Source organism: Dipodomys merriami, unplaced genomic scaffold (assembly GCF_024711535.1).
Source record: "Dipodomys merriami isolate MVZ:Mamm:240054 unplaced genomic scaffold, mDipMer1.0.p SCAF_6, whole genome shotgun sequence".
Taxonomy (NCBI): Eukaryota; Metazoa; Chordata; class Mammalia; order Rodentia; family Heteromyidae; genus Dipodomys; species Dipodomys merriami.
Window position 1 is genome coordinate 20,414,524 of NW_027206179.1, and position 14,690 is coordinate 20,429,213.

At 47.3% G+C, this 14,690-nt stretch overlaps 1 protein-coding gene across 7 annotated transcripts in view; it reads right to left on the minus strand.

The window, feature by feature from the left end:
• Positions 1–314: 314 nt before the first annotated feature.
• The window catches only part of Clybl (citramalyl-CoA lyase), a 199,588-nt gene continuing 185,212 nt past the window's right edge, over positions 315–14,690 (minus strand). For 2 of the 7 annotated variants that reach the window (XM_070002685.1, XM_070002680.1), the window contains exon 8: positions 10,264–11,427. In XM_070002685.1, the coding sequence (XP_069858786.1) occupies positions 11,332–11,427 (96 nt within the window). In that variant the 3' untranslated portion in view covers positions 10,264–11,331. Of the gene's footprint in view, positions 566–4,893; positions 4,991–10,263; positions 11,428–14,690 lie in introns of those variants that run through there. The other 5 variants (XR_011367885.1, XM_070002682.1, XM_070002684.1 and 2 more) reach the window with 5 other exon arrangements.

The following is a 14,690-nucleotide window of genomic DNA, read 5'->3' on the forward strand; positions in this document are numbered from 1 at the left end:
CATGGGGGCCAGTGTGTTCCAACATTCCTGGCAGTGTCTGCTCGGGGAACCTTCTTATTACACACCATGCCCCAGAGCCAGCCCATTTTTAAAATGCAGCTCAGCTTTAGAGATGGTTATTTTCTCATTAAGACAAGTCTGGAGACCCACTCCAAGGATGCAAATGTCTGCAGCCTGTGGGTGCCGGCCCCCAGCTGTCTGCTGAAGAGGGCTAAGGTGGGAAGCTATGTGTGCACAGGCAGGAATAGCAAGAGTCACGTTTGGACTTTGGATCCGAAATCTAAGTCAAAGAAGTTATACTGCCATCAGAAACATGCATTTCTAAAGATATTTATTTGAAAGTTTGGAAAAAAGCAAAGCTCATGCCCTGGGGCTTCTGGGAGTATGTACAAAATACAATAATTAAATTAAGTCCAGCAGTTAAAATTCCTCATAAAAAGAAAAAGCTGGAGTGCTTCCCAATGGGGGATGCTTGACTTAAAAGAAAGGTTTCGCTCCATGGCCTGAAGGTCAGCAGACTGGGCTCGGCGAGAACGTATAACATTTCTTAAAGCGGTTCTTCAGTCTTCGTTTTGTTGAAAGATAATAAAAGAGTAAAAAAGAGAAGTTTTAGAAATTCAAAACAACAACAACAAAAAGGTACAGTCTTCAAATCATCACAATTTTTATAGATGCTGCACCAGAGGCTATGAAAGTTCATTCTCTCTCTCTCTCTCTCTCTCTCTCTCTCTCTCTCTCTCTCACACACACACACACACACACACACACACACACACACACACACACATACAGAGACAGCCCTAATAGAACACAGATGCTCTCTGAGGGGGAAAGAAGAAGGCCTGGGAAGATTTTGAACAAATCATCAACTGGCACTCATTTTCAGAGGTGATGCGGGTAAAATCACGCTACTTATTTTGAAATATTTACATTAAGTATTCTCACAAATATATTTCACAATGTGAAATTCCTTAGATGACACAAAGACTTTTCAGAAAAGCTTTTAGTGAGGCAGTTATAAAAATGATCTTTTTTTGGGGGGGGGGTTAACATTTCTAAAATGGAATGCTGCTCATAATTTTTTTTTTCAGTCCTGAGGATTAAACTCAAGGCCTGGGTGCTATCCCTGAGCTCCTTTTGCTCAAGGCTAACACTCTTACTATTTGAGCCACAGTGCCACTTCAGGCTTTTTCTGTGATTAATTGGAGATAAAAGTCTCACAGACTTTCCTGCCCGGGTTGGGTTTGAACCGCAAGCCTCAGATCTCAGCCTCCTGAGTAGCTAGGATGACAGGCGTGAGCCACCAGCACTCAGCTCCTTCTCATAAATTTTTATACTAATCATTTGATGCTACCTCTCTGGTAATGTCATCAGAAAAAAAGGAATAATATTATGGGTAGACTAGAAATCTCAAATTGTATGTCATATATGTCAATTTTTATAAGTGATATGTAAATAATATAGCATATATATTTTATAAGTTTGTATGTACATGTAAACTTTACATAAAGTTAAACTTTATTACAAGCATTACTTGAGACTCATATGAGTTTCAGTTTGCTTATTAAATTTCTTCTGAAAGATAATGAAGTACCAAGATTGTACTTTCCATCGTTTTTATGTGCGTATATGGTATTAAGATTTGAACTTAGGACTTCATGCTTGATGGGCAAGTGGTTCTGCTGTTTGAGCTATACCTCCTGCCTGTCTCATTTACTTATTTATTGCTGATATTGGGTTTGAACTCAGGGCCTGGGCTCTGTTTCTTAGCTTTTTTTTTTTTTGGGTCCGGTTGTGGGGCCTGAACTCTGGGCCTGGGCGCTGTCCCTCAGCTCTTCAGCTCAAGGCTAGCGCTCTACCACTTGAGCCACAGCGCCACTTCCAGCTTTTTTCTTTTTGCTTATGTGCTGCTGAGGAATCGAACCCAGGGCCTCATGCATGCAAGGCAAGCGTTCTACCACTGAGCCACCTTCCCAGCCCATTTTTTTTTCTCAAGGCTAGCATTCTACCACCTGTGCCACAGCTCAACTTCTCGCTTTTTTTTTTTTTTTTTTTTGGGTCCGGTTGTGGGGCCTGAACTCTGGGCCTGGGCGCTGTCCTTCAGCTCTTCAGCTCAAGGCTAGCACTCTACCACTTGAGCCACAGCACCACTTCCGGCTTTTTTCTCTTTTTCTTGCTTACGTGGTGCTGGGGAATTGAACCCAGGGCCTCAGGCATGCAAGGCAAGCGCTCTACCACTGAGCCACCTTCCCAGCCCCGCTTTTTTTTTTTAATTTAATTTTATTTTTTGTGAACATACTGTACAGAGGGGTTACAATTACATGGGCAGGATAATGCATACATTTCTTATCAAGCATTGCAGCCTCCTCCTTTGTTTACCCTTCACATCCCTTTCCAGCCTCCCCCCCCACCCAATCTTCTACCCCCCCCCACACACACCAACATTGTAAAGCTCGTTTTCGACATGACAACTTGTACTTATTGTTGCAACAGGTCCACCTGTATCCTTAAACGACTTGTTTTTCCCCATCTCCTCCACAAGTTATACTGACATCAAATATAGTGAAAGCAGGGGTTATACTGTGGGGGAGGGACATACAAAGCAACAAAGAGATAATCTTATAAATGCGTTAGAAACAAATGCATGAAAGAAAAAAAAACATTAAAATACATATCTAAGGGTTCATTTTCCTAACATCACATTATTTGACCTTTTCCGCTTGACTCATACATATACTAGCTTCTGGTGTGTGTGTGTGTGTGTGTGTGTGTGTGTGTGTGTGTGTGTGTGTGTGTGTGTGTGTGTGTGTGTGTGTGTGTGTGTCACAGCCCAGGTCTTACAGCCTGGGCTGGCTTCCAACAGGGATCCTCAGATCTCAGCCTTCTGAGTAGCTAGCATTACAAACATGAGCCACCAGTGCCAGGCCCCAGCCCTACTGTTATCACTTAAACAGAATCTGGATGTTGGCTTTGCATCCTGACAGTGTGAGCTGATGTAGGACATTGGGAAGAACAGCTCTAGCCGCAATATTTAATTTACTGATTAGTTAGCACTCACATCAACATTTCTACTTTGATTCCCAAAGCATATTAACTGTCATCTGCACTCAGGGTCTCTCCAGTGAAATAGGCGTACCACACATCCCAAGCCAAGTTCACAGGAAACGAACCCATTAGGGGCTATCTCCCAACAGTCCATACTTTAAGAAGCCAAATAGACCCCCCCAAAAAAGAACACAGAGTTCGGGTGGAAATTTCGCCCATTTTCATTGCTTTCTTTGCTGCCTTGGTCATTTTGTTTGGGGGATCGCGGAAAGGGAAGGGTGGGAAGGTAAAAGACAAGAAGGTAAAGGAAAAGGACAAGGAATTCACTGACAGGAGACAGAGGGAGAATGATGGGATGAGCAAAACCGTAAAGAATGATGTAGGTCAGGGAAGCTGGGCCACGTGTGTGTGTGTGTGTGTGTGTGTGTGTGTGTGTGTGTGCGCGCTGAGAGAGAGAGAGAGAGAGAGAGAGAGAGAGAGAGAGAGAGAGAGAGAGAGAGAGAGAGAGAGAGAGGACCCAGCACAGCTGACTGGGTGATGCCTCTTCTGTCCTTGATGTCTGGATCCTGCTACTTCATTCCTCTCCAGGGACTTCTTTCCTAGACAACCCAAGACATTTCAGCTTTTTCAAACCAGCCCAGCTGGAAACTCTGCAGAAGGTTCAGGGAACTGTGTGCAGAGCTAGAGCTTTCTGGCTTTTTTTTTTTTTTTTTTTTTGTCCGTCTTGGGGCTTGAACTCAGGGCCTGGGTGCTGTCCCTAAGCTCTTTTGCTCAAGGCTAGTGCTCTACCACTTTGAGCCACAGTATCACTTCTGGGTTTTGAGTGGTTAGAGATAAGAGTCTCCTCCTAGCTACTCAGGAGGCTGAGATCTGAGGATCGCAGTTCAAAACCAGCCCGGGCAGGAAAGTCTGTGAGACTCTTATCTCCAGTAAACCACTCAGAAAACTGGAAGTGGTACTGTGGCTCAAGTGGTAGAGTGCTTGCCTTGAGCTGAGAGCTGAGGGACAGCGCCCCTGGCCCAGAGTTCAAGCCCCCATGGCTGATGAAAAAAAAAAAAGTCTCACTGGAATTTTTTTTTTTTTTTAACCTGAGCTGGCTTTGAACCACGATCCTCAGATCTCAGCCTCCTGAGTAGTTAGGATTACAAGCATGAAGCACCAGCCCCCAGTTTCCTGACTGTTTTTTATTTTTTGGTCAGGATGTTTGTTCATTTGTTTTGTTCCTTTTTTTTTTTTTTTTTTTTTTTGAGACAGGCCCTTACTATGTAGCTCAGACTGACCATGAACTCTAGCCCTTCCTTCCTTAACCTTCCCAGTGCTATGATTACAGGAGTGTGCCACCAGGCCCACTCTGGCTGCTTTTGATGATGGTATGTTTGAATTGTGGTGAGTTCAGATGTTCTTGCAGGGTCAAGCACTGTCTCTGAGGGAGGCAGTTGTGGAAAAAGAGGCTTTGGCGGTTGTTCTCTGCTTCAAAAAGCTCCTTTGGAGCTTGCTTACATTACAGAATTAAGGAACAGAATCTGAGGAGTTCCCAAGTAGCTGTGTGGGTTAGCGGAGGAAATCTGGAAACTTGAGTTGTGTCCAGGATTGGATTTGCCAACAGTATGCACTTGAGCAAGCCCCACCGCTGCGCCTGCAGTCACAGGACCAAGTGCCCTTAGCATCTATGGTTGCTTCCCATGTGGCGGCTGCTGCCCTCAGCCAGGACTCAGTACCAGCAAATCCCCCTGGAACTGCAGTTTCCATCCACCAAATCAAGGGCCTGAACAAAAATGATCACATTTCTTTCTGAGCTGGCACTAAAGGAAATTTCCATTTCCAGCAGTGGAGCCAGGAGATCCTTACCAACCACAGAGCCTTCGAGCTCTCCTGGCATTCACCGGGTGTCCAGGATGCACAGGAATTTGTCACCAACATTCTCCTGTGAGAACATATCCAGCAGCTGCCAATAGAAGCAAATGAGAAAATGGGGTACATTTGATGGAAGTACTCTTTGAAGCCAGTTTGCCGTTGTGGGGTTCCCAGCCTCTGCTATAATGCAGGCTTAGAACCTAGATGAAACTCATTTGGCCTTTATTGTGTGCTTATGTGAGTGTGTGTGCATTCGTGTGTGTGTGTGTGTGTGTGTGTGTGTGTGTGTGTGTGTGTGTGTGTGTGCATATATTCGTTCCTATCCTGGGACTTGAACTTAGGGCCTAGGTCTTTTCCCTTTTTTTTCTCTTAAGGCTAGCACTCTACCACTTGGGCTACAACTTGACTCTGGCTTTTTGGTGGTTAATTGGTGATAAGGCCATAGCATTATGTCCTGCCTGGGCTGGTTTTAAACCTCTATCCTCTGATCTCAGCCTCTTGAACAGCTAGGGTGGCAGGCAAGAGCCACCAGCACCTGGCTGTTCCAGTTCTCTTGATTCTATCAGTGCATCTAAAGAACTAAAGCAATGTGATTTGTGATTTTAAAACAAAACAAAACCCATACGATCTACCTAGCTGGCATTCTGTAGACTTTTCACTGATTTCCCCCCTTTGCAGATAGCTGAACTGTTATGCTACAGCCTCCCTGCCCCCTTCTCCCCTTTGTGAGATGGAATTTCAGGCTATTAACTCTCCCTTTTATTAATATAAGTGAAAAGCTCTCCGAAGTTCCTTCCAGGCCCAGGACTCTCACCTCTGGGGAACATGTCCAGTTCTCCTATAATTATGTGGTGCGCACCACAGCCTATGGGACTGGAAGAGAATCTCCAGCCGTGGGGCTGCCCTGGCAGGGGTTCGGCCCCCATGGCAACGGCAATCTTGGTCTTTGGCCTAGCGTTCTGGAAGTCTGGAAGAAAATCACCTCGCCTTGGCCAACTGATGTCTCTGTGTATGGCCAAGGGGACAGGAGGGGGCAAGGAGCCAGAACGCTGTGGGTTTCCTGGGGCAAGTCTCAGGGGCCGTGTGCAAACACAGAAGGGCTGACCTCATTCCTCAGACCACAGGCAAGGTGCAGGATCGTCTCAGCGCGGCTGCCTGGCCAAACTCCTGACACAGAGGAGAGGCAGGAAAGAGGCCTGTGTGGAAGCATATGGCTTGTGGTTTTCCAAATGTTTTAAATTCTTAATTCAAATGTCCCTTGTTATTATCTCTGTGGTAGCCAATAGTATCTCTTTTTAAGACTTCCTATTATTTTACAGCCTCTCTCTCTCTATGGATATCTACAAAGCCGTTTTAGTTTAACTCTTTTTTAATTTTAGTTAATTTTTGTGCCAGTCCTGGGGCTCTACATCTTGAGCCATGGCTCCACTTCCCAATTTCTTGGTGGTTCATTGGAGATAAGAATCTCACAGGCTTTCCTGACTGGCCTGGTTTTGAACTGCAGTCCTCAGATCTCAGCCTCCTGAGTAGTTAGGATTACAGGGGTGGGCCACTGACACCTGGATGCCATTTTAATTTTGAACAAAAAGTTCATCTGAGATAAGTCCCAATTATTATTATTTTTAAAGACAACTACTTTGCACCCCGTAGGTTTAACTGGGGTTTGTTGAATGACTGAAGGAACAAATGAAGGGATTCCCTGGGAAAACTCAGGGAGAGACGTTTCTTCTGTCTGGATGTGCCTGGGTTACGGGCAGAGTGGGTTAAAGCGGAGTTCAGGCTTTCTCTCTTGACTTGAGTCAGGTGAATGTTCAGATTGAAAGGGCGGCGGCGCCCCGGCGGCCCGCAGCGGGGCACGGTGGGGGCGTGGGACCCACGCGATGCGCCCCTCCCCGGGCCGCGGCGGCTCCCAGCCGGGGGGGGGGGCAGGCGGGGCGGGGCAGGCCGGGGCTCCCCGGGCGGCCGCGAGGGCCCCACGCAGGTGTGGGGCCGGCGCGGGGTGCGCGGGGCCTGGGCTCCCCGAGAGAGACGTTATTGTTGCGCTGTAACGAGTCTGATTAGCATGCTCCTGACACTTTCTCTTGCTTTCTGCGGCTCCTAGCAACGGCGCACAAAGGCTGGGGCTTGTCCGGGGCTCCGCGGGGACACGGGCCGGCCTTTGATCTGCCACCATTACGGCCCGGCTCGCGGGGTCCGGGCGGCCCGTGGCGGGCGAGCGGGACCCGGTCCCCCCACCGGTCCCCTGGCCGCGCAGCCGACGTCTCCCACGGGGGCCCTGGCCGGTCCCCGACGGCTGCTGCTGCGCCCCGGCGCCCCGTGGCTGCGCGCGCCTCGCGGGCAGGGCCGGGAAGGAGGCCCGGGGCCGGGCTCGCTCTTGGTCTCGGGGTCTGCGCTGCAGCCGCCGCCCGGGTGGTGAGCGCGAGGACGGGGTGGGGGGCCCAGATTTGGGGTGTCCTTTCCAGGCAGCGCTTGGGTTCCGGGCCCGCCGTGCCCTTCCCTTCCCGTCCCTTCGGAAGGAGCGAGAGCAGAGTCCCGCCGCTCCCGGGGACGTGGCGCGGGGACTTGGCGGACGCCGACCCCCGCGCGCGCGCGCGCGCGGCCGAACAGGCGCCGAGTTCCACCAAGCCACGAACCCCGCCGCCTGCCGGACCCGCCCGGGCCGCCGCCCCTCGCCGCCCACGGGTGCCAAGTTGGGGATCTGACGGTAACGGACGTCTCCATTTGGGGAGCTGTCTAAGCTATCATTCCCCCCCCCCCCCCGAACGCGTTCCCGCTTCACGGTGGAGGGCAGGTCACTGCGCACTCCCTGCATTGCCCGAGGACGGGGCGGGGGCCACGCGCCACGCCCTGGTGCCGGCGGCCGGGCCCCCGCGGCCTGGGTACGGAACCCCACCTGCACCCACATGCCCAGACCCTCTTAGAAGTTTTAGGGCTTGTTGCGTACCCTCGATCGCTTTTTAAGGAAGGAACACTTAAGTAACGGGAGGTCGGGGGCGGGGGGCAGCTGTGAAAGCAGAGAGCATCCCCCAAGTAGAAGGCCAAGCCCTCCCTCAAAGGAAGTCTCCCAACTCCCAGGAAACTAGGGATTGCAAGGCGTTGCTGGCTCAGAAGAGCGGCATCTTGTCCTAGCAGGGTGAACACACACTTAGTTCTGGGACCAGCAGAACACCACAGTGGCTTCCAAACTCAAATCGTTGAAGTCTTCCTTCTGGGGCAGACTTTCACCAGCCCTGGAGGGGATGTGGGGGGGGGGGGGAGAGGGGCGTTAGAAACTTGGGGATCTGAAGCAAAAGCCCCCGGATGTCCACAGTTCCCTCACTGGTGCTTTGCAGATTCCCCCCCCCCCCCTCAGATGGGGCGATCCCTTCACCCTTCCAGTAACACATGGCTATTGATATACTTCTCTATACATTAAAATGAGCTTGTCACAGATTGTCATTAAGACCTCAGTAAAACAATGAAGACATTATTGGGTACCCCCCCTCCCTCAGGCAAGGTATTAGGGGAATAAAGCAATCTACACCACACGGGTCCTATTGAGATTAATGAAAAAATTATGCAAAAAAAAATCTCAATTTCATTTTCCCGTGACGAGGCTGTGCATGCATACAGTCAGTCTTGCCTTGAACCTGATGATTTATTAAACTAATCTACAGTGATCACCACTGATGTTCTCAACTCAATCTTGTCCTGGCTCATTTTCTAAGTAATTGTTTCTCATTAGTTCTGATAATGTTTTAATAGTGTTACCCATAATTTAGCCCCCAAGAATTAATAACAGGGGGATGATATGGTGAAGCGGCTGCTATGAGCTACACAAAATATAAACAGGTATGGCTTTTAATGAATTCGATTGGCTGCCTGCTCCTCTTCCTGTGTGGCTCCCAGCTTGGAGGAATTCTGCAGACTTCATTTCCCATCTTGTGCGAACAGTGGGCAGGGTCCAATCCCTTCCCTCGTTTTTTGGGGGGCCCCCACCTTCTCCACACATGGTGCCAGAGAGGCGGTGAGTGCCCACCATCTCCTTGTCCCAGAGTGCTGGCCATCAGGACAAATGGGGCTCTGGCCATAACTGAACCCTGTTAGGGCCTGCACAGAGTGTGGGGCCTTGCTCCAGATTTTAAGTTCTTGTGGGTCCCAGTCTCACGATCCTATTATAAATGGAACCACAAGATTATCAGGTCAAGCTGATATTCCAAGAGACTTAACAACAAGGTTGTTTTGTGTGAGCAAATGTAGTTTGGGACAGGGCCGGTAGCAACCTGGGGCTTAATGCTGTTGGAGCCGGAGGCCTGCCTAGCTCTGTGCAGGGCTGCTCATGCCCAGGTAAGGCCCTCTCAAAGGGAGGCTTCTAGCTCCCTGTGAGTTGCTAGTTTGGTTAGGAGCTGCCTGCACCCTAGGGTGGAAACTATCACTTGAATCCTCTGCTTCTCTCACAGCTGATGTGAATCATTACTGACACCTGGGGGTGTGCACTTGAGAGGTAGGGGCATCACGTCACCCCTATCTTCTCCTGTGTGTGCTCTGAGTGGAGACGGGCGGTATGCATGTGTGGTCCAGCTTAAGTCGCATATATCTGACTTCTTGACTCTCAGCTGTGACTATAAGACTTGCTGGGTGCTTCTCCTGCGGCCTGCGGCCTGCGGCCCCGCCCTCAGGCCTGAAGCACAGCCTGGCCAGGCCAGAAGCCTCTGGAAGGAGTCAGGACGCCAGGTTCCTTTCCTCTTCTCAACCCTGGAGTGAGGACGGGTGGCTTCCATCTGCCTTTCCAGGAACTGGCGTAGGCCAGGGCACCCCAGGTGAAGAAGAATGATAGGGCCCTACCTAATAAAAGGACTGGGACGACTCTGTAGGAGAGGGGATACCACGGCCAAGGCAGGCAAGCCCCCATGTCATTGGAAGAGGGTCCCTTAGGGTCTCCAGTTCGGGAATATTAGCTGGTATCTCAAGAATGTTTCCCCAGAACCATCTTTCTGGATTTTGTTCCCTCCCCATGCCAGCTAGCACAGGGACTGCCCCGCACCCAGCACTGCGGTGACTGGCGCTTGTAATCAACCAACCTTCACCTCTACTCACTTCTCTGGCTTCTATAGGATCCGAGGGAAATGAGGCAAAAGTAGACCCCTAGTCGGGGCACACGCCAGGGACCAGAAAGGGAAGAAACCAAATGGGTGTAGGGAGAAGTGAAAAATGAAACAGAAAAACAACTGTTTTCTATTTACAAATTTCAATAAACAGAACAGCCTTCCCTGCGGTGTCTGTCTAAGAGCAGCAGTCTGGCTGCTGTGTAGGTCATGAAAAGGTTGGTGTAGAGTTTTAAACTTCCCATTCTGTTAATTTCTTAAAGAACAGTCGTCCAGAGTCTCCACACAAAAGCTCATGATTTAATGAGGAACAGAAACAAAATCTCTGATTGTTGGTGTTTCAAACTTCATTGGCGTCCTCTGGCACGCACAAGTTGATCCTTGCGGCTTCAATACCCTTTAGCTTTCAATATGAGTACATGCTGAATAGGGAACAATGGCTGGTTGTTATGTTTATTTACCCTTACTACAAGCTGGGTTAACCTCTTCAAAACAGCTTTACTAAGCCCGTTAACCACACCACCCATATGACCTGGAGCAGCACCTCTAATGTGATGCAAATCTCGAGGAGGCCCGCATGCACCAGGCTCGTGGCTTTGTGTCTTCCTAGACGCTACAAGTTTATGGCTGAAGGAGTCCTGTCCTGGCCATACGTTTACGGGGGTGGGGAGAGGGGGCGATGACTTCAATGGCTAACAGTTCAACGGGAAAAGAAAGGGGAGAGTGGATGGTCTTGTGTTTGTGCACATTTATTATTATTTTTTAATTGCTGGTGACTGTTGATTATTCTTCCAAGAGGAAGGCTTCCAGTTCACTACCCTGCGGTGGGAGGGTATGGAGGTGCTATCTGTGGGATGGAGGTTCATAGGAAACATTTTTGAAGGTTTTATTTGTGAAGGTATCAAGTCAATATAACACTTAATAATGTTTTCAATGCCATCGCTCTTGTTTGGATCAGATTACTAGTGAAATGTAACCCAAGGAGGATGGAGGCAGTTTGTGTATTGGGGAAGATCTGTTTTCCTGAAGGTTTAATTTCTTCTCATTGCCCATCTAGGATTTCTATTTCCCAAGGATTTCTACGTTCCCCATGAAATTATAAATCTCTATTTGTAACATATTAATAACAATAAAATCATGAGCTTGGACCCCCAAAGTAAGAAAGTTCATTTTTAGAGGAATAATTGGCCAGTAAGACAATAACAACAACGCTCCATGATTACCATGAACTGTAAATGGAGGGAGGCCCAATCTGGCATGCTAACAAGTTGCCTTGAGTATTACAGTTTGTCTTTAAGAAACACACTGTATATGTTCGGCCCACCTGATGAGAGCTTCATTTAACAGATCATTTTTCCCTGATGGATGTGGCAAGCGTAACAATGTTCTGGGCCTGCTTCAGTAATGGCATGTCGATCATACTCCCTCGGAAAGTAAAAGCTCCCTGGAAAACAGAGAATACAAACTTCCTGAAAGAACGCTCGGAAATTATAGGCTTCCTTTCTCTGCCCACTTGTACAGCAAGAACATTTTAGATTCCACCTGAATTAGGCTGACTTTCCTGTCCAACTTTTGAGAAAGCCAAAGTAAATTGCAAGGGAAAGATTTCTTCCCCCCTACCTTCTCTTCAGTATTTTCATGGAGAAGGAAAACCCATCATATGCGAGCCACAGTACCACTTCCGGCTTTTTTTCCCCTTGCATATGTGGTGCTGAGGAATCGAACCCAGGGCCTCATGCATGCAAGGCAAGCACTCTACCACTGAGCCACCTTCCCAGCCCCAACTATTCTTTTTAACTCTTGAAATCAAGCAGAAAAAAAAAAACAAAAACAAAACAACAAAAAACAACACACACAGAAAAAAAGTGAAATACTTCCTTACATAATTTTGGAAATACTGAGGACTCTAAAGTACGTAGTATGCTCTGGCAACTGATTATTGTTTGAAAGATTGCATGATCAGGTCCGTGGGTATTGTTATAGGGTGATGAGGAGATAGGAGGTAGGACTGTACTGAGGTAAAAGGAGTTAGGGCTCTTGTGTCAAGTGTACAGTGAGCGGGGTGACCAAACTTGAGTCTGACATAAATAATAATAATAAATGAGAAGTCACACATCTGTTGAGTGGTAGGAATGGGAGGCATATCTGTGATATTCCCGAGCTTCCCTTCCTGCAGGTTCTTTTTTTTTTAATTTAAATTTTTTCACAAATGCTCGGTGTGTGCCATAGCACCTAGGCTCTGTCCTGCATCAGGAAACCAAGACCCAGAGTGGTTAAGAGATCTTCCAACATTATGTGACTAGGAAACCTTTGAGATCTGTACACAGTCTTCAGCATGGACTCCTGCAGGAAGACGAGGTTTCTTTAGTGTATCAGAAAGGGGAGAATTAAATGAACGAGACAGCATGCCTAGAACCCATGCTCTTTTAATGACTTCTTTTCCAGGCTTACAATTGCAGCCCTTCATCTCAACTCTCTATCCTTCTACCTGTTGGCAAGGATGTGGCTGTGAGTGGGGTCCAGGTGGTTCTTGGAGACCTGGAAGTGGCTTGGAACAATCCTGATCCTTGCTGATTATGGTTCATTTGTAGATAGCTACATATAGTGCTGCCCATTTCCTGATCTCACAGGGTACTACCTGTACACAATCAATGCTGAGGGCTTCCAGGACTGGTAAGCAAGAGCCAATCACTTAGGATTATACAGATAAGGGGGAGATTAGAGCATAAATAAGTTGTAGGCAATTCTTAGCCACATCTTCAAAATTTATCTTTTATTCAAGAGCGATCTAAAAGACTAATAGCATTAGATTCTTCTCCAGTAATACCTGCTCTTCTCAGCCTGTGAATGATACCTGTGTATCACCTGGTCACCTTTTACTATTTAAACCCTTAGAATGGCCTGATTTTATTTCACCCAGAGCTAATCTGGGTCATCTCTCTGATCATGACGAATTTTATGAATCTGGTTTTGAGGAGGTCTCCTAGGATAGTGCCCATGGAAATCAGGGCGTGGGTCACCTGCTGTTTTATAAGGCAATCGTCTAGTTTTGTTATTGGAGTACACGAGGAAGACCAAAGGCCTCTGGGTTATCCGCCCGCCAAGTGGATTATGGCCCTGTAAAACTGCACATCTGTCCTTCCAGGGCTTCAATAATAGGCTGGAGAGACTAAATTAGCATAGATGCACAAGAAATCAAAATTAAGCGCTGAGAATCAAAATGATGCCTTTGGGTCTAGGCCTGTTGCCCAAAACTGCTTTGTGTTTTGACATGCAGGGCCAAGATGGAAAATACTTCCTGTAGCTTTTCGAGACAGGGAGATCATTCTCCCTTCTATGGTGACAGGCTCTTTTAATGACTTCTTTGTTTGATTTCTTGTATATTTCTTTCGTAGTGGAGAACACAACAGTATTGTTTTTTGTTTTATATTTCAATTATCTCTGCGAATTGTGGATTTTCATGTTAAGCATTAGTCTGCCTTGTAAGATATCCTTATGCCTTCACACATCAATGTATAATCTTGACTTTTCTTGGCTTTATTTTCAAATATATGGGTTTCCATGGGAAATCTAAAAGGCTCAGGATTTGGAATAATAGTTTGTCAAAATGCTACTTTGATTTTGGGGAGAGTATCAGCGTTCTCTAATGGATGACTTAGGAAGGTTTTGGTTTCACTGCCCTATTCTTTCATGAAGACTTGGCATCCCATCTTAAAACAAGCAAGCAACTTCCATCAGCTGGAAGACTCAGACTACCATTTTGTTTAAAATACCTTTAAGTAATAATATGTTCATGATTAAATACCTTAAAAACCAAGACAATAAAATAACAACAGCTAGAATTTTTTTTTTTTTGTCGGTCGTGGGGCTTGAACTCTGGGCCTGGGCGCTGTCCCTCAGCTCTTCAGCTCAAGGCGGGCGCTCTACCACTTGAGCTACAGCGCCACTTCCAGTTTTCTGGTGGTTTATTGGAGATAGGAGTCTCACGGTCTTTCCTGCCTTTGAACCGCGATCCTCAGATCTCAACCTCCTGAGTAGCTAGGATTACAGGCGTGAGCCACCAGCGCCCGGCTAACAGCTAGAATTTTTAAAGCAGTTATTAATACCACACACAGGTAGATACTGATTCATCCCATTGTATGTTTCTCTTTAACTTTGGTTAAAGAGACACATAACGCAAATTTACCATCTTCGCCTTTTTTTTTTTTTTTTTTTTTTTTTTTGCTGGTCCTAGTGCTTGATCTCAGGGCCTAAGTGTTCCTGAACTTTTCTGCTCAAGGCTAGCGCTCTACCAGTTGAGCCACAGCTTCATTTCTGGCTTTTTGCTGGTTTATTGGAGATAAGTGGCTCATGGACATTTCTGCCTGGGCTGACTCTGAACTGCAATCCTCAGATCTCAACTTCCTGAGTAGCTAGGATTACAGGCATGACCCATTGGTACCTCACCATCTTTGCCATTTTCATGTGTACGTTCAGTAGTCTTAAGTGTGCTCACACTCTTTTTTAAAAAAAAATCAGGCATCAGTGATACTTCACTGCTGTTTTGCTTTCCTATAATCCCTGGTAATGACCATTCTACTTTCTGTCTCTCTAAGGTCATATCCATCCTTATTTTGTAACTGAGGAAACAGGCACAAAGAGCTTAAGAAACTTATGCAAGTCTGCTCTGCAGCTTGTAAGTAGAGAAGAAGGGTAAAACTTGTTTCT